Below are 12,331 nucleotides of genomic sequence, written 5' to 3'. Positions count from 1 at the left end.
TTTTGCTGCTGCTGCGGCGCACTCGCTCAATACTGGACCAGTTTCAAAAAAAGTTGTTCCAGTTAGTCACACAGACACAAAAACATGGGAAAAATACCGTAGCTACCCTTTAATATATCTCTTTGTATCAGTTGGCATAAAAAAACTTCTCTCTTGGCCATACAGAAATAACAAAAGTGCTAGGTGTTTTTAAAACTACAGCAGGGGTACTGTTTTGTTCTCTCCTTGGAAGTAGTTTCTTGTGAAAGACATATGGCTCAACATATTGGCTCGTGCTGACTAATTTTACTTTGTATTTTCTATATTAATTACACTAACATAAGGCAACCAACTCTAATTAACTAATGCATGCAGGATATGCTGGCTAATGTCGAAGTAATGTTTTGCTATAAACAGTAAGATAAAGTACCCCTATACTGTACCTCACCAAAAAGCATTTCCAAAAACTACAATACAATCAATGACAACAAAACCATACTAGAACATGAAGACTATTTTCATAGACCTGAGAAGCAGACATGAAACATGAAGAGGTCAAAAACATAGACTACTTGTCATATGAATGGGGGCTGCAGATCTTAAGTAATATCCCTAAGCCAGTCTGGTAGTATTAAAGGAGGAAATACTGGTTGTCTATTACCCTGAAAGGCCTGAGAAATAGTGTTGTGAATTATTTTGGAGCATTATAGCCTAAATTGTTATCATTAATTACTAGAGCAATGGTGGTCGACATTGTCATCATTTAAAGTGTTATTTTATAGTGTAAAGTTAGGATCACAGTGTTAAAACTCTATAGCTGTGTGTGCTCCTTTTTGTATCTAACTGCCCAGGCTCAGCAGTAGCACGTGTGTGTGTGTAAGCAAGCTTGTGTGCTTTGGGAGAAAAGGGAGGGAGCACAGTGAGGCAGCATCAAAAACACTTGCAAAGGAAAATATAGAGGCAGATTTTGTGAAAATTGTATTACAAAACATACATCAATATAGTCCGTCACAGTAAGAATGTCCTGTTTCTAGCACAGAGCACAAACAACACCAATTTATTCCATAAAAGACAGGTTATGGAAGAAATGGCATGATCAAGCAGAGGGCATGCAAAGGACACAGAGAGGAGGAGCAGGCAGTCAGGGAATTTCCCACCAAATGCTTGGGCACTTGAAAATCTTGGACTTGCCCAGACTCAGGTGCAGGAGGAAAGAGAGCCAAGAGATGATGTGAAGCCAAGAAACAGAGCTATAAAAGGAGGTCCAAAAGGAGGTGAAAGTCAGTCGTTACATGGTTTTCATGTCGACTCGGGTCTCTGTTCTGGTAACAGAATGGGGCTCTATTTTGCACCGTTCTCTGACACACTCCGGTGGAACTTTAGTTTTCTAATTGGTGTCTGTTTTTGTTGATAATAAAAATGTTGGTAAAAGTTCAAGCTTTCTTATCTGGCCCTAGTTCAGTTGTGTGGGCTTTATGTAACATGATATATTTCAAATAATTTCATCATCCTGCGTCATGAAACACAAAAAAGACCAAAAGCTTCTCCAATTAATCCAACATCTGTCTAAAATGAGGTTTTATGCAGTACATAGAAACTGTTTATTAAACTTCTAACTCACTGTTCAAATGTTGTTCAGATGTTTTTCTGTTGTTTTGTTCTTGTCGTTCTGTCTGTGTGTTTGGCAACATGAATGTCTTTGCCGGAGTTGACCAGTCAGCAACATTTGATAATTTCTGATTGATGCCATGAAATGACCACAATTCTAATTTCCCTGTTGGTAATTATGACCGATGTGCAGTAAATAATATGGTCCTGAAAACCTCCAGCCATAGGCCATCATTAGAGGTAATGTAACCCTGACTTTGAACATGCACACTATTTACCCCATATTGCCAACTCATCATCATAAAAATAAAGCTCAACACTAAATAGCTATTCAGTTCAGAGTGAAAATCAAGTCAAATCTATACATCAAAACACAATCAAAAAGTTCAAACCCACCAAAAGCATCCAAGTTGCAGAAACAACAGTAGATGAAATGAATTACTTTGTATTTACATCAAAATCAAGATTTGAATATGACTACAATTTTCAAATCACAAGAGCAGTGTTAATTATAGCTTACGTAATTGTCATCATCTTAACAAGCTGTGGGAGGTGCAGGGTTTAGTCAGTGGGCGCTGGTTTTAGACAGCAGCTGTACTGACAACTGTTTACTCAGCTGTAGCTAATCAACGCTAATTTAGTGAGTTGGCGGTTGCTGGGCTAATGTGTGCTGCGTTCCAGGCAACTCGGAACTGGGAAATTTCCGACCTCCAACTAGCAAAATTACTATAGAACGCCTCTTGAAGTCGGATTTCCTACTTGAACTCGTGGAGAAAAAATATGTACCCCGACTTCACGAGTAGCAGCAGAATGACGTCACACAACAATGGCAGCTCCCATGGAAGCACACATTGTAAATGGTAAACCATAAACTAAAAGGCAAAGTAAAGTATTAAATAAAAAAAAACATATAGTATCAAATAGTAAAACTGATATTGATATTTTGTCATTGTTATTAGGTAGCGGGTTACAGTAAAGTCATCTTCTCTACCCAAAAATTACTCAGGAAAATGTTAAAAATGCCCAGAAATGTGAAAACATTTGGAAATATAGCCAACACCTTTTGCTGACTTTTGTAGCTATTAGGACACACGGTTAACGAGTGGCCATCCTTTTAATTAACACCAAGTGCATGGCTGAGGGTTTAACTGTGCATAAACTTGCCAAAGAAACGTTTATCATGGTCAGCCATGTTTATCGTTTATAATTGGCACCATGCACCACTATGCACCTGAAACAGTTTGAGGTCGGATGTCAGATATTTCAACTTGGATGTTTCCCAATTCCGAACAGTCTGGAATGCGGCATTAGTTTTCAGTTACGTGACATGCGCGGTGACCTGGAGGACAAAACGACAGACCAACACCATGACTCCCCCGTAGAGACGCCACAAAAGCAGTCAAATTTTATTTGGATCACCTTTCAACTTAAGAAAAAGAAAGATATGAACAAACTGCAAGTGTTGGGCATATCCGATCCATAAAACGTTACAGCATCCGCTGCCACATTTCTATCGTTATAAACCACCAGGTCCCGCTCGTTATTGTTTACTTTTACCTTCTGGGGCCTCACCTAACTCAGCCCAGGCTTGTCTACTCCTCAATCAGTGCATCTGAAAGCACAAACCATCCAGCATTTTGGCAATGCAAAAAGTAACTAACTCAAAGTAGCACTGTATCACTTGCATATTGGTAGGCAGCGGAAAATAATGTCTTTTTTGCCCACCAAGGGAGAATTTTCCTTGTAATGTGATGTCAGGTGAAAACTATGAATACCTTACTGTCTGGCCTTACCGCAGGGGCATTATGGAGTTTTCAGCGGCCACTAGCGTTGCGGTTCTAAGATTGCAACCAGGTGTGTGCTCGTACGCGTGCTCGCTTGAACTCATGAGCGAGCATAATCCGAAACACAACCAGTTTCATACTGAAATACAATGAACGCAGGAACACCAGCATGCTGGCTGTGGCTTTTCTCCAGACATGTTCAGGCTCTGTTACTTCGATGTTCCCGTCTCAGAGGCACCGTACCTTTCATTCAGCGCAGCGAGCCGCATATTTGCACAATCCTCCCGAAAAAAGGCAGAGTGACAGCGACTATAGACAGACAGAGCTGGAAACTCAGGTAAACTCCCACTGCAACATTACAGTAATAGTTTTATCAGCTGCAGGTTGAACTAATCCATGCTCGTTACATGATCACGTTACAGTTACTGCATTTAGCCGACGTGCTACATCGTTAGCTCGCGCGCTGCTTTTCAGTAACTATCTTTACTATCTGTGAATCTGTCACCGGAGGCTCAGCAGTGTCAGCACAGCTACATGTACTGGATGATAATGAAACAGACTGCAGTCAGTAACTTTACTGTAACTAGTGTTAGTGGATGGCTCTTCCTCCGGGTTGTTGTGACCGTTTTGTTGCAGTGTTTTATGTTATGTGGGTCACGTTGGTTACAGCGACTGAGAGGTGGAGAAGCAGTGTATCTGAGTATTGGTAAAACCACAATAAACATAAACTGAACGTTGAGAACGTGAAAACAGCTGCAGGTCCGAGCTACTGTAGCGTTAGCTGGCTGCTCCTGGCTGCATCACTATAGGATAACATTAGTAAACAAATCGCTCCACATTTGCTTTTTGCCGTTACATCCTTTATTGCAGGCTAAATCAACAGTGGGTACACAGGATAGTAACATGGTTGCCGTTAGTTGGCTTTACTAATGCTCACTTTGTTCTTACTCGACATCATCTGAACCTGTTTGGTCTGATGGGCTTCAGCACATAAACCTTTATCGTGTTTTGGATCCTTACGAGGAGCCTGTGTTTTGCTGTGAGCCGGTTGTTTTATGGTGTTAGTGGGCTGCATGTCGTTAGCTGCCGTGTTGTCGCTGTAGTCTGAGAGAGGCTCGGGAGCGTGCGCAGAGCTGAATCCGACCCGGAGACCTCACATTAAAAGCAGAATAGTGGCAGATGCAAGCAACGGAGAAAACAGGCGTGTGCTTAATTTCTAAGTGAGTTTTGTGCCCACTGACAATAAGGCAATGACAATTTGATTTATTAAAATCAAAAACTTACATATAGCCCCTTTAAAGACCATTTATTAAGTCATCTGTACTGCCCGATGGAAACAGATATCCTGCCCCCTGCTGGGCAGGCAGCAGCTCTACGATCCTAGCTGAACATGTTCAGGTGATTTCAACACACATACATGTATACAATACATGGTTCCTCTTTTGCTATGGATTTGATAGACATTGTGAATTATTTTAATATTGTTTAGTTAAGGGTTCCACTCACTCACACCCTGGACACTGCTCTGTCCTCGGGTTTAACTCTTGAAAATGTGGATCTCGGTGAGGCTAGCTAATGTGTTTCTGACCAAAAAGCTATTATTTTTAAGGACTTCCTTCCACCTTCTGCTCCCACATGTCTACTTATGTTTCTCCCTTAACTCAAACTCAGCTGACAGCTTGGATCACTGGATCCATATGTAGCAATAACCAAAAACCAAATATGTCTACAGATGATTTACTAAGTAAGTTGTACTTGATTCCATAGCACCTGCAAAAATCAGGCGACCAACTCACAGATCGCCCTGGCTAAGCAACAATACTGGAACACTAGGAAGAGATTTCAGCTGCCGCACCACCAGGCTGCAGGGCAGCTTTTTCTCCCAAGCGATCAGACTCTAACGCGATTCAACTCTAATTCATCCTCAGCACTGCTCCAGTGATGATAGTTTATGTCTGTTTACTATTTTTATAATTGCTCCTATTTTAATGTCTACTATGTAGCAGAAGGGAGTTACCAACTCATTTTCACTTTACAACCTGTTATATTGTGACAAATAAAATCTACCTACCTACCTAGAGAAATAAAGAGAAAATGTAGACAAGTTCCATATTATCCTCCCAGTATGAAATTTCAGATGGCCTTGTCACTGCCAGCCCTACTGTTGCCCTGCGGCCGACAGACATGCTGCCACTCTGACACCAGGTGCCAGATGCATAAAACTCTGTGTAGGTTCACAAATAAAATGTAGAAATGTACAGATATCAGATTTATAAACCCAAACATATGCATCACTGTGTTGAACAAGTCTTTGTCTTTGTGACACTGGGAACTACTGCACAAGCCTTTAATTATCTGTTTGCATATCAGTACTTCTGCCTGCTGCACCACTTGTTGGTGTTGTCGATGAACAGAACACAAGCACAATTTCACTGACTGGGTTGCGTTGTTAAGGTTCTCTACCAGTGAGCAGTCATTACACACAGCTGTATCATTCATCCATCACATTTACCTGTACCGGAAGCACGCATATTCTCACTGCACATTCTGTTTTAAAAATACTATATGTGGGAAATAGAATTTGCATGGCTTTACTGCGGTGTCACCAGCTGTCTCCCACTGAAGTTAATCAACTGAAGTTGGGGCGTAACACATGGGAGGTTCATACTCTCTGACCATTTCCCCCCACCACTCCTACTAGTAGGACTCTAGTGTCATGAACACTATTACACTGGGCTTTCACTATGAATAGATTTAGCAAACGAGAGCACAAAACGCTCAAAGTCTCCTTGGGAGAATACATACCATGCAGGTTGTCAGTACCGCTTATCAGAGTAAACTCGGCAGTCCCAATACATGGTCTAAGGGCTTGATCCCCTCTAGGCTGCCTGCTCACATTCAAAATGGATGTGCTCACTAAATCAGCTGAATAAAATAAAATAATGATGATGAGAGTTAATAATACATGTATAGACATAAGTGTCAGCAGTACTGGAGAGGCAGGAAGAGTGGGGATCGTGATCACATTGTCTTACCTTCAGAGTCCTGTAATATAACATTAGAGCTCATTGTCACTCCCTTTTTCTCCATAAATGATCCTTAAACCCCCAAGGACATGCAGAACATTATGAGTGCACGTTTCGTTAGATAACGAGAAGAATGATACTTTGTGGCACCAAATCAATCTGTTAGGTGATTACACTTAAAAACCACATGATATAACATAAAACATAATGAGACAAAGAAATATTGAATATCATTGCCTACAGTTAGATTCAGTCTCCTGCCTACCAGCTATACTGTGTGGGTGTATGTGTCCTACAGGCCCGGTCACCTAATGAGTGGTTATGGGGGTCTGGGCACAAGGACAAAGGACGACACTATCACAGGTAACTCCAGCAACACGCTTGGCGTTCCCTGTTTGCACAGAGCATCTCCTAACAATTGAATGTGGCTTTATCGTCAAAAAAAGGACCGCTGTAGTCTCCACTCCTCTTTTCAGCATCACCTCTTTTAATATTTCCTTTCTGTTCCCATGTTCTTTACATCACAATGGAGATGGTGGCGAGGAGCAGTGTTAGCGATCTAAAAGTTAAGAATTTATTGACATTAAGTGTTTCTTGGTGGGTCACTTAGATGCCGAAGTTACCAGGAGATGTCGTATATCTTACAGAGATCCTAATTTGTCCTCTACCATGTGTGTAATTTTGGCTTTATGCGAAGGAATATTGAATTATGTTAGTTTTGAATTTAATTTGGCGAACAGCGCTCTCAAAACAACACCAAGCGGCACGTATCGGAGTCACATCTCTGGCAGGCAGACCGATCAGCCCCCAACAAAACGGCTTCTTGTCGCCACATAACAAATATACTGAAAGGGAAATCCTTCAGCCAGACGACACCGTGGGTCATGATTGTAACGCCGGCCATCACTCACCTCTAGAAACAGCCAGAATATCAGGGCTGCATCGGCCAGTGGATGCCTCATTTCTCCGCCGGTAGGAGAAAGGAAGCTAAGGTCCGCTTCTGGAGAAAAGAATAAGCAGGAGGAGAAGAAGCTCCTTTCTCACTGTGTTGGTTTCATCCCGCTACTGGAAACACCCAGAGATCAGATCCAGCCGGTCCACACAGTCCTTCGTGTGACAGGACGGATGAAGGCAACCTGGGTGACGGTCAGACGGTCCACAGACGGAGATTAATGACACGGTGGGAGGCTGCATTAGCCTGTGATGTTGGCTTATCCCACGCCCCTTTCCCAGCCCACCAGCCCAGCCCAACCCTCTTGCAAGAGGAAAGTTATAGCCTACTGCCTTTGGTGCAGAACAGACTGGGTGGAAAAGCAGATAGCACTAATATATAGGCCTAATGGCTAACTGCTAGCCGTTTGCCCACACAAATAACTAGCCTACGAATAATTTCTAAAACGTCATCCAGTTAACCTTTCTATGTTCTATGAGAAGAATAAATTGTGTAATAAAGCCACTTAACAGTGAATTTATAGTCTTAACCACCGGAGACTACCACACTGTCCCTTCACTTATTTAATCATTTATAAACAGCAGGGGGGACATTTTCTTTCTCAGAACAACCAGCAGGGATTCTCTGCTGCAGTCATGGGTACCAGTTCCTGTCTTTTCCTAAGCATTAAGAATTTTTTAAATTTGCATGGGAATGATTAACTGAGCTTTGGCTAGCTTCAGCGCTAATGTGTTTAGCTAAATGCTGACCATTACACTAACAATTACAAATATTTCAGTAGTTTTACAAGAGATAGTAACAGCCTTTATCTGAAGTAGTTCTATAACAAGAATAATAGGTAGTTTAGGAGCCAAAGCATTTTCACTGTAAATACTGACCACTCTTTTCAGCTGTTGAAGTGGTTTTTAAGTGGGCAGAGGGGGTTGGACGCTGTACAGATTCTGAAGCCCCTGGAGACAAACTTGTGACTGTGACAAAGGGCGAGGCCGAAATAAATACAATGCAATTAAGTTGACTTGTTTGGTCTGTAGGTCAGGCTGTGTTTAGTTTGCAGTTCATCTGCTCCCTAGTGGCCAGAATTATGATTACTTCAGCTTGAAACAATACCACTTTAAAGGAAAACGCTGACATTATTTTAGCATTTTTTTTGCCACTATTGCCTTTACTGGGAGGTTGATTGTGTAGATCCAGTCAGAAAACATTAGGAATGAGAGAAGGGATTATGACCTACAACAAAGGTCATCAGCTAAAATCAAACTGGGAACACTGAACTTGATATGGGTCTTAACCCATGTCATACAAGTTCTTTAATCAACACATCCCAAACAAACAAACAAACAATGCAATTATCCTATTAACATCTATATCTCCACAAGTCTTTCTTCAAACACTACCAAATCGACACAGATATTCTGTAGATGGCCGATATAAGGTGTTTCAAAGGGTTTTTAGATCGGTCAAACGGTGAGTCTGCAGTGATATTTAGTATCTTGCTGTAACTTGTACAGAATGCACAACATTTTCTTTTTGGTTCAGTTTTGGATCAAATGTCATCAAAATGTATATATATATATAATGTGTGTGTGTGTGTTGCCATGCTTTGGGTACATTAAGCTCCATCCATCTCTCTCTACCATTACAGTCTTTGTCTTTGAGTCTGCCTGCTTCCGTAATGGCTTGTAATGGCAGTCATAGTTTGTAAAGGGCTCTGTATATTTCAGTGTACCTATGCAGTGTGCATTTCTGGACGCTTCATTCATATGTCACAAAGTGGTGGGTTTCGGATTCAGCACCATGGACAGCACCTGAGCTGACCCAAGCAATAGAGAGAGAGGAGACAGATGGACAGCTGCTGACAGAATACACCGCAGAATCTGCAGCATTGCCTTTTTGATTGGTTGGTCAAACAGAGCAGGAAACATGTAATCTGAGTGCTCTCAAAACCAAAAGAACACCACTGGGCGCAATTCTGGCCTAGTGGTCTCAGTCAGGATTACAGGTCACCTGCCACACTGTCCCAAAAAGACGAGTAATTTAAGTTTTGATCGTGTTTTTACCATCTTATAAGTAAATAAAAAATACCATCAATGTTAACGTTTAAGGACACTGAGACCATTTTACATGCCTTTACCTCATCCAACTAGATTAGCAACAGCCTTTTTACTTGCTTGACCCAAAATCTATTGATAGACTCCAGATTGTCCAGAACTCAGCTGCCAGGCTTTTGACCAGAACCAAGACATAGGATGACATCACTCCTGTTTTAGCTTCATGTCACTGGCTCCCAGTAGGTTTTAATTTTATTGATTACGTTTAGGCCTCACACCCTGTTATATTTCTGACCTTTTAGTCCCATCCACACCAGCACGTACCTTGAGATCCCCGGGCAGAGGTCTGTTGTCTGTTCCAGAGTCTCGACTGAAAACTAAAGGGGACAGAGCGTTTGCAGTCGGGGCCCCGAGGCTCTGGAACAGCCTGCGCAAGGAAATTTAGGGTTACTGAGACAGTGAACTCTGAAGTCCCTTCAAAAAACATACTTTTATAGGAGAGCCTTTCCTGATTTTAGTTGTTTTTTATTATTTATTTATATATTATATTAATTATTATATTAATAACTATTTTGTTGTATTTTGTCTTCCTGCTTTTACCATGTATCTTATCTGTTTTATGTGTTTTATTGTCTTTGCTCTTTTGTGAAAGCACTTTGTAACATGGTTTTGAAAAGCTTTATATAAAAAAGATTATTATATTATTATTATTGTTTTCTGAGAGTCACAAACACTCCAAAATGACTTGTCTAGTCTCGAGTCCAAGTGTTAACAGAGGCAGTGAAGCAGCTAAATGGAATTCAACCATCATTCATTTTATTATTTAAACCTGCTTTCCCTACTCTCACATGTCAAAATGTCGTCAGGGATTGGATTAAGTAATTTTATCTCAACAGTAATCAAATTGATAATTTAATACAATTATTGTGTTTCTTGGACAAATATCACATTCATGAAGCTTAAGTTTCTTCTAAGCAAGTTGCAAATAATGCAACATTTTACATTTTCAGAGGAGAAGAACAGACGCAGATGACTTGAGAGATTAAAGTAATGAAAGAATTTGGACTTTGAGGCTGCGGAAATGCAAACTTGATTTTTACAGCATCACCTTGAGATCAGAGAGTGTCATTATATGTACCTGACTACTGGGTGAAATCTTCAACCCACCTGCAACAGTTTGTGTTTCCAAGATTTAAAGTTTAAACTGCACAAACACTTTTAAGCAGAGCAAAATAAGAATAAAGTGTCACGGGATCCAAATAAAACAGAGACCTTGGACTCAGTATGATCTGAACAATCCTTATTCTCAGCAAGTCTGAATTGGTTATCTGGGGATTTGAACCCTGAAACTTCAGATGTCCAGAGTGGGTGACTGACTGACTGAGCTACTGGTGAGAAGTTGTTTCCAGACACCTTCTCACAAGTTGAGGCAGTGACGTGTGAGACGTGTGCCAGACCTGGATAGTTTGTCAGTTTAAACAGTTTAAAATGCTTACAACAGTCAAGATGTTGGTGTAGTGTTGTAGTCAAGACCGCCCATACCGAGGCCATGTCAAGACCAACACCAAAGTTTATCGAGACCGAGACAAGACCAAGACTTTTAGGGGCTGAGACCGAGTCAAGACCAAGTGCGATGGAGACATACAATAGAATGTGGAACGAGATCATAGGTACTTCTCAAACTGATCTAAAACATCCACATTCCCATTAAAACACCCACATTCAAACACTAAGAGCTGAAATCAACGTAAGCATCTTTATTCAATGCTCCTTTTCCATGCTGACCATCGCGGGGAGGGGGGACAGTCGTTAACACTAACAACACATTTTTCATGAGGGTTATTGGTTGCATTTTAAGCAATACGTCAATATATCAAAGTTAGGATGTTAACAAATAAATCAGACAATGCAAAAGCAATTTATTGATATTCCCAAAGTTATGGTGTTGACTGGTCTTGAAATTAAATCCTGAGTCTGAGGCCGAGACAAGACCGAGTAACTCAAAAAAAATGTTGTGCATTCTGTAGAAGTTACAGCAAGCTACTGAATATCACTGCAGACTCACCATTTGACCTATGATGATCTAAAAACCCTTTGAAACACTTCATATCAGTCATCTAGAGAATATCTGTGTCGATTTTGGTAGCGTTTGAAGAAAGACTTGTGCAGATATAGATGTTAATTGATTTAGCATATTCTGAAAAATATAGAGTGACAGACTTCTGAGTTGACCATAGGCTGCAGTGAGGCAAATGGTTGTCACAAATCAATGGATGTGCTGAAAAGAATTCAGTTCTCTAGGCTGTACAGGAGATTTTCTTAGATTTTTTAAAGTTTGAAATGAGAAATGTCTAGAAATTTACATTTGTTGTAATAAGCCACGCCCACTTTGAGCAACTATTACCAAATTTTATGCATCAACTAAGTAGTGACCCTAGATCGTGCAAACCGAATTTTGTACGAATCCATGCAGCAAAATACAAGGTATAAACTTTTTCAGAACATCCCAGGACTGCTTAGCAAAGCTCGGACCGAGCACCAAGTTTGGTTACAATAGCTTAAAGGAGACCTATTATGCTTTTCCACATTTTATGACTTATCTACAATGTTAAAATGTTGGATATTCATGTTAAACATGGCCAAAGCTTCAAAAAATTTGGTTAAAGTATTTGAAAGAAATCCCTGTGAGCGAAAATCTCAGATTTCCTCCTGTTCTGAACGCTCTGTTTTGAACTGCTTTTTCTACCAAGAGCTCCGTTCTACGTATTACCGAGCCAGAAGGAGCTGGTGTTCCATATATGGGCCTGGCAACGGCTCAGTGGGCTTTGAGAGGGGGGTCCTTACACACACCAGAGCATTTGCAGCTTGTATCACACAGGCTGAAATGAAGTATAAGAAAATAAAATATTTTTTTGAACGGTGAATCATGCAAAG

General features: G+C 40.8%; 1 protein-coding gene across 1 annotated transcript in view; it reads right to left on the bottom strand.

Annotated features, from left to right (window-relative positions):
• The window catches only part of vopp1 (VOPP1 WW domain binding protein), a 45,408-nt gene extending 37,468 nt beyond the window's left edge, over positions 1-7,940 (bottom strand). The window contains exon 1 of the mRNA XM_038723227.1: positions 7,309-7,940. Within this exon, the coding sequence (XP_038579155.1) occupies positions 7,309-7,359 (51 nt within the window). The 5' untranslated portion in view covers positions 7,360-7,940. The remainder of the gene's footprint in view (positions 1-7,308) is intronic.
• Between the last annotated feature and the right edge of the window lie 4,391 nt (positions 7,941-12,331).

Source organism: Micropterus salmoides, unplaced genomic scaffold (genome assembly GCF_014851395.1).
Source record: "Micropterus salmoides isolate LMB-PRFRI ecotype aquatic unplaced genomic scaffold, ASM1485139v1 Ms_hic_scaffold_1, whole genome shotgun sequence".
NCBI lineage: Eukaryota > Metazoa > Chordata > Actinopteri > Centrarchiformes > Centrarchidae > Micropterus > Micropterus salmoides.
Note: the sequence above shows the minus strand (reverse complement) of the source record. Positions and strands in the feature narration are given on the sequence as shown.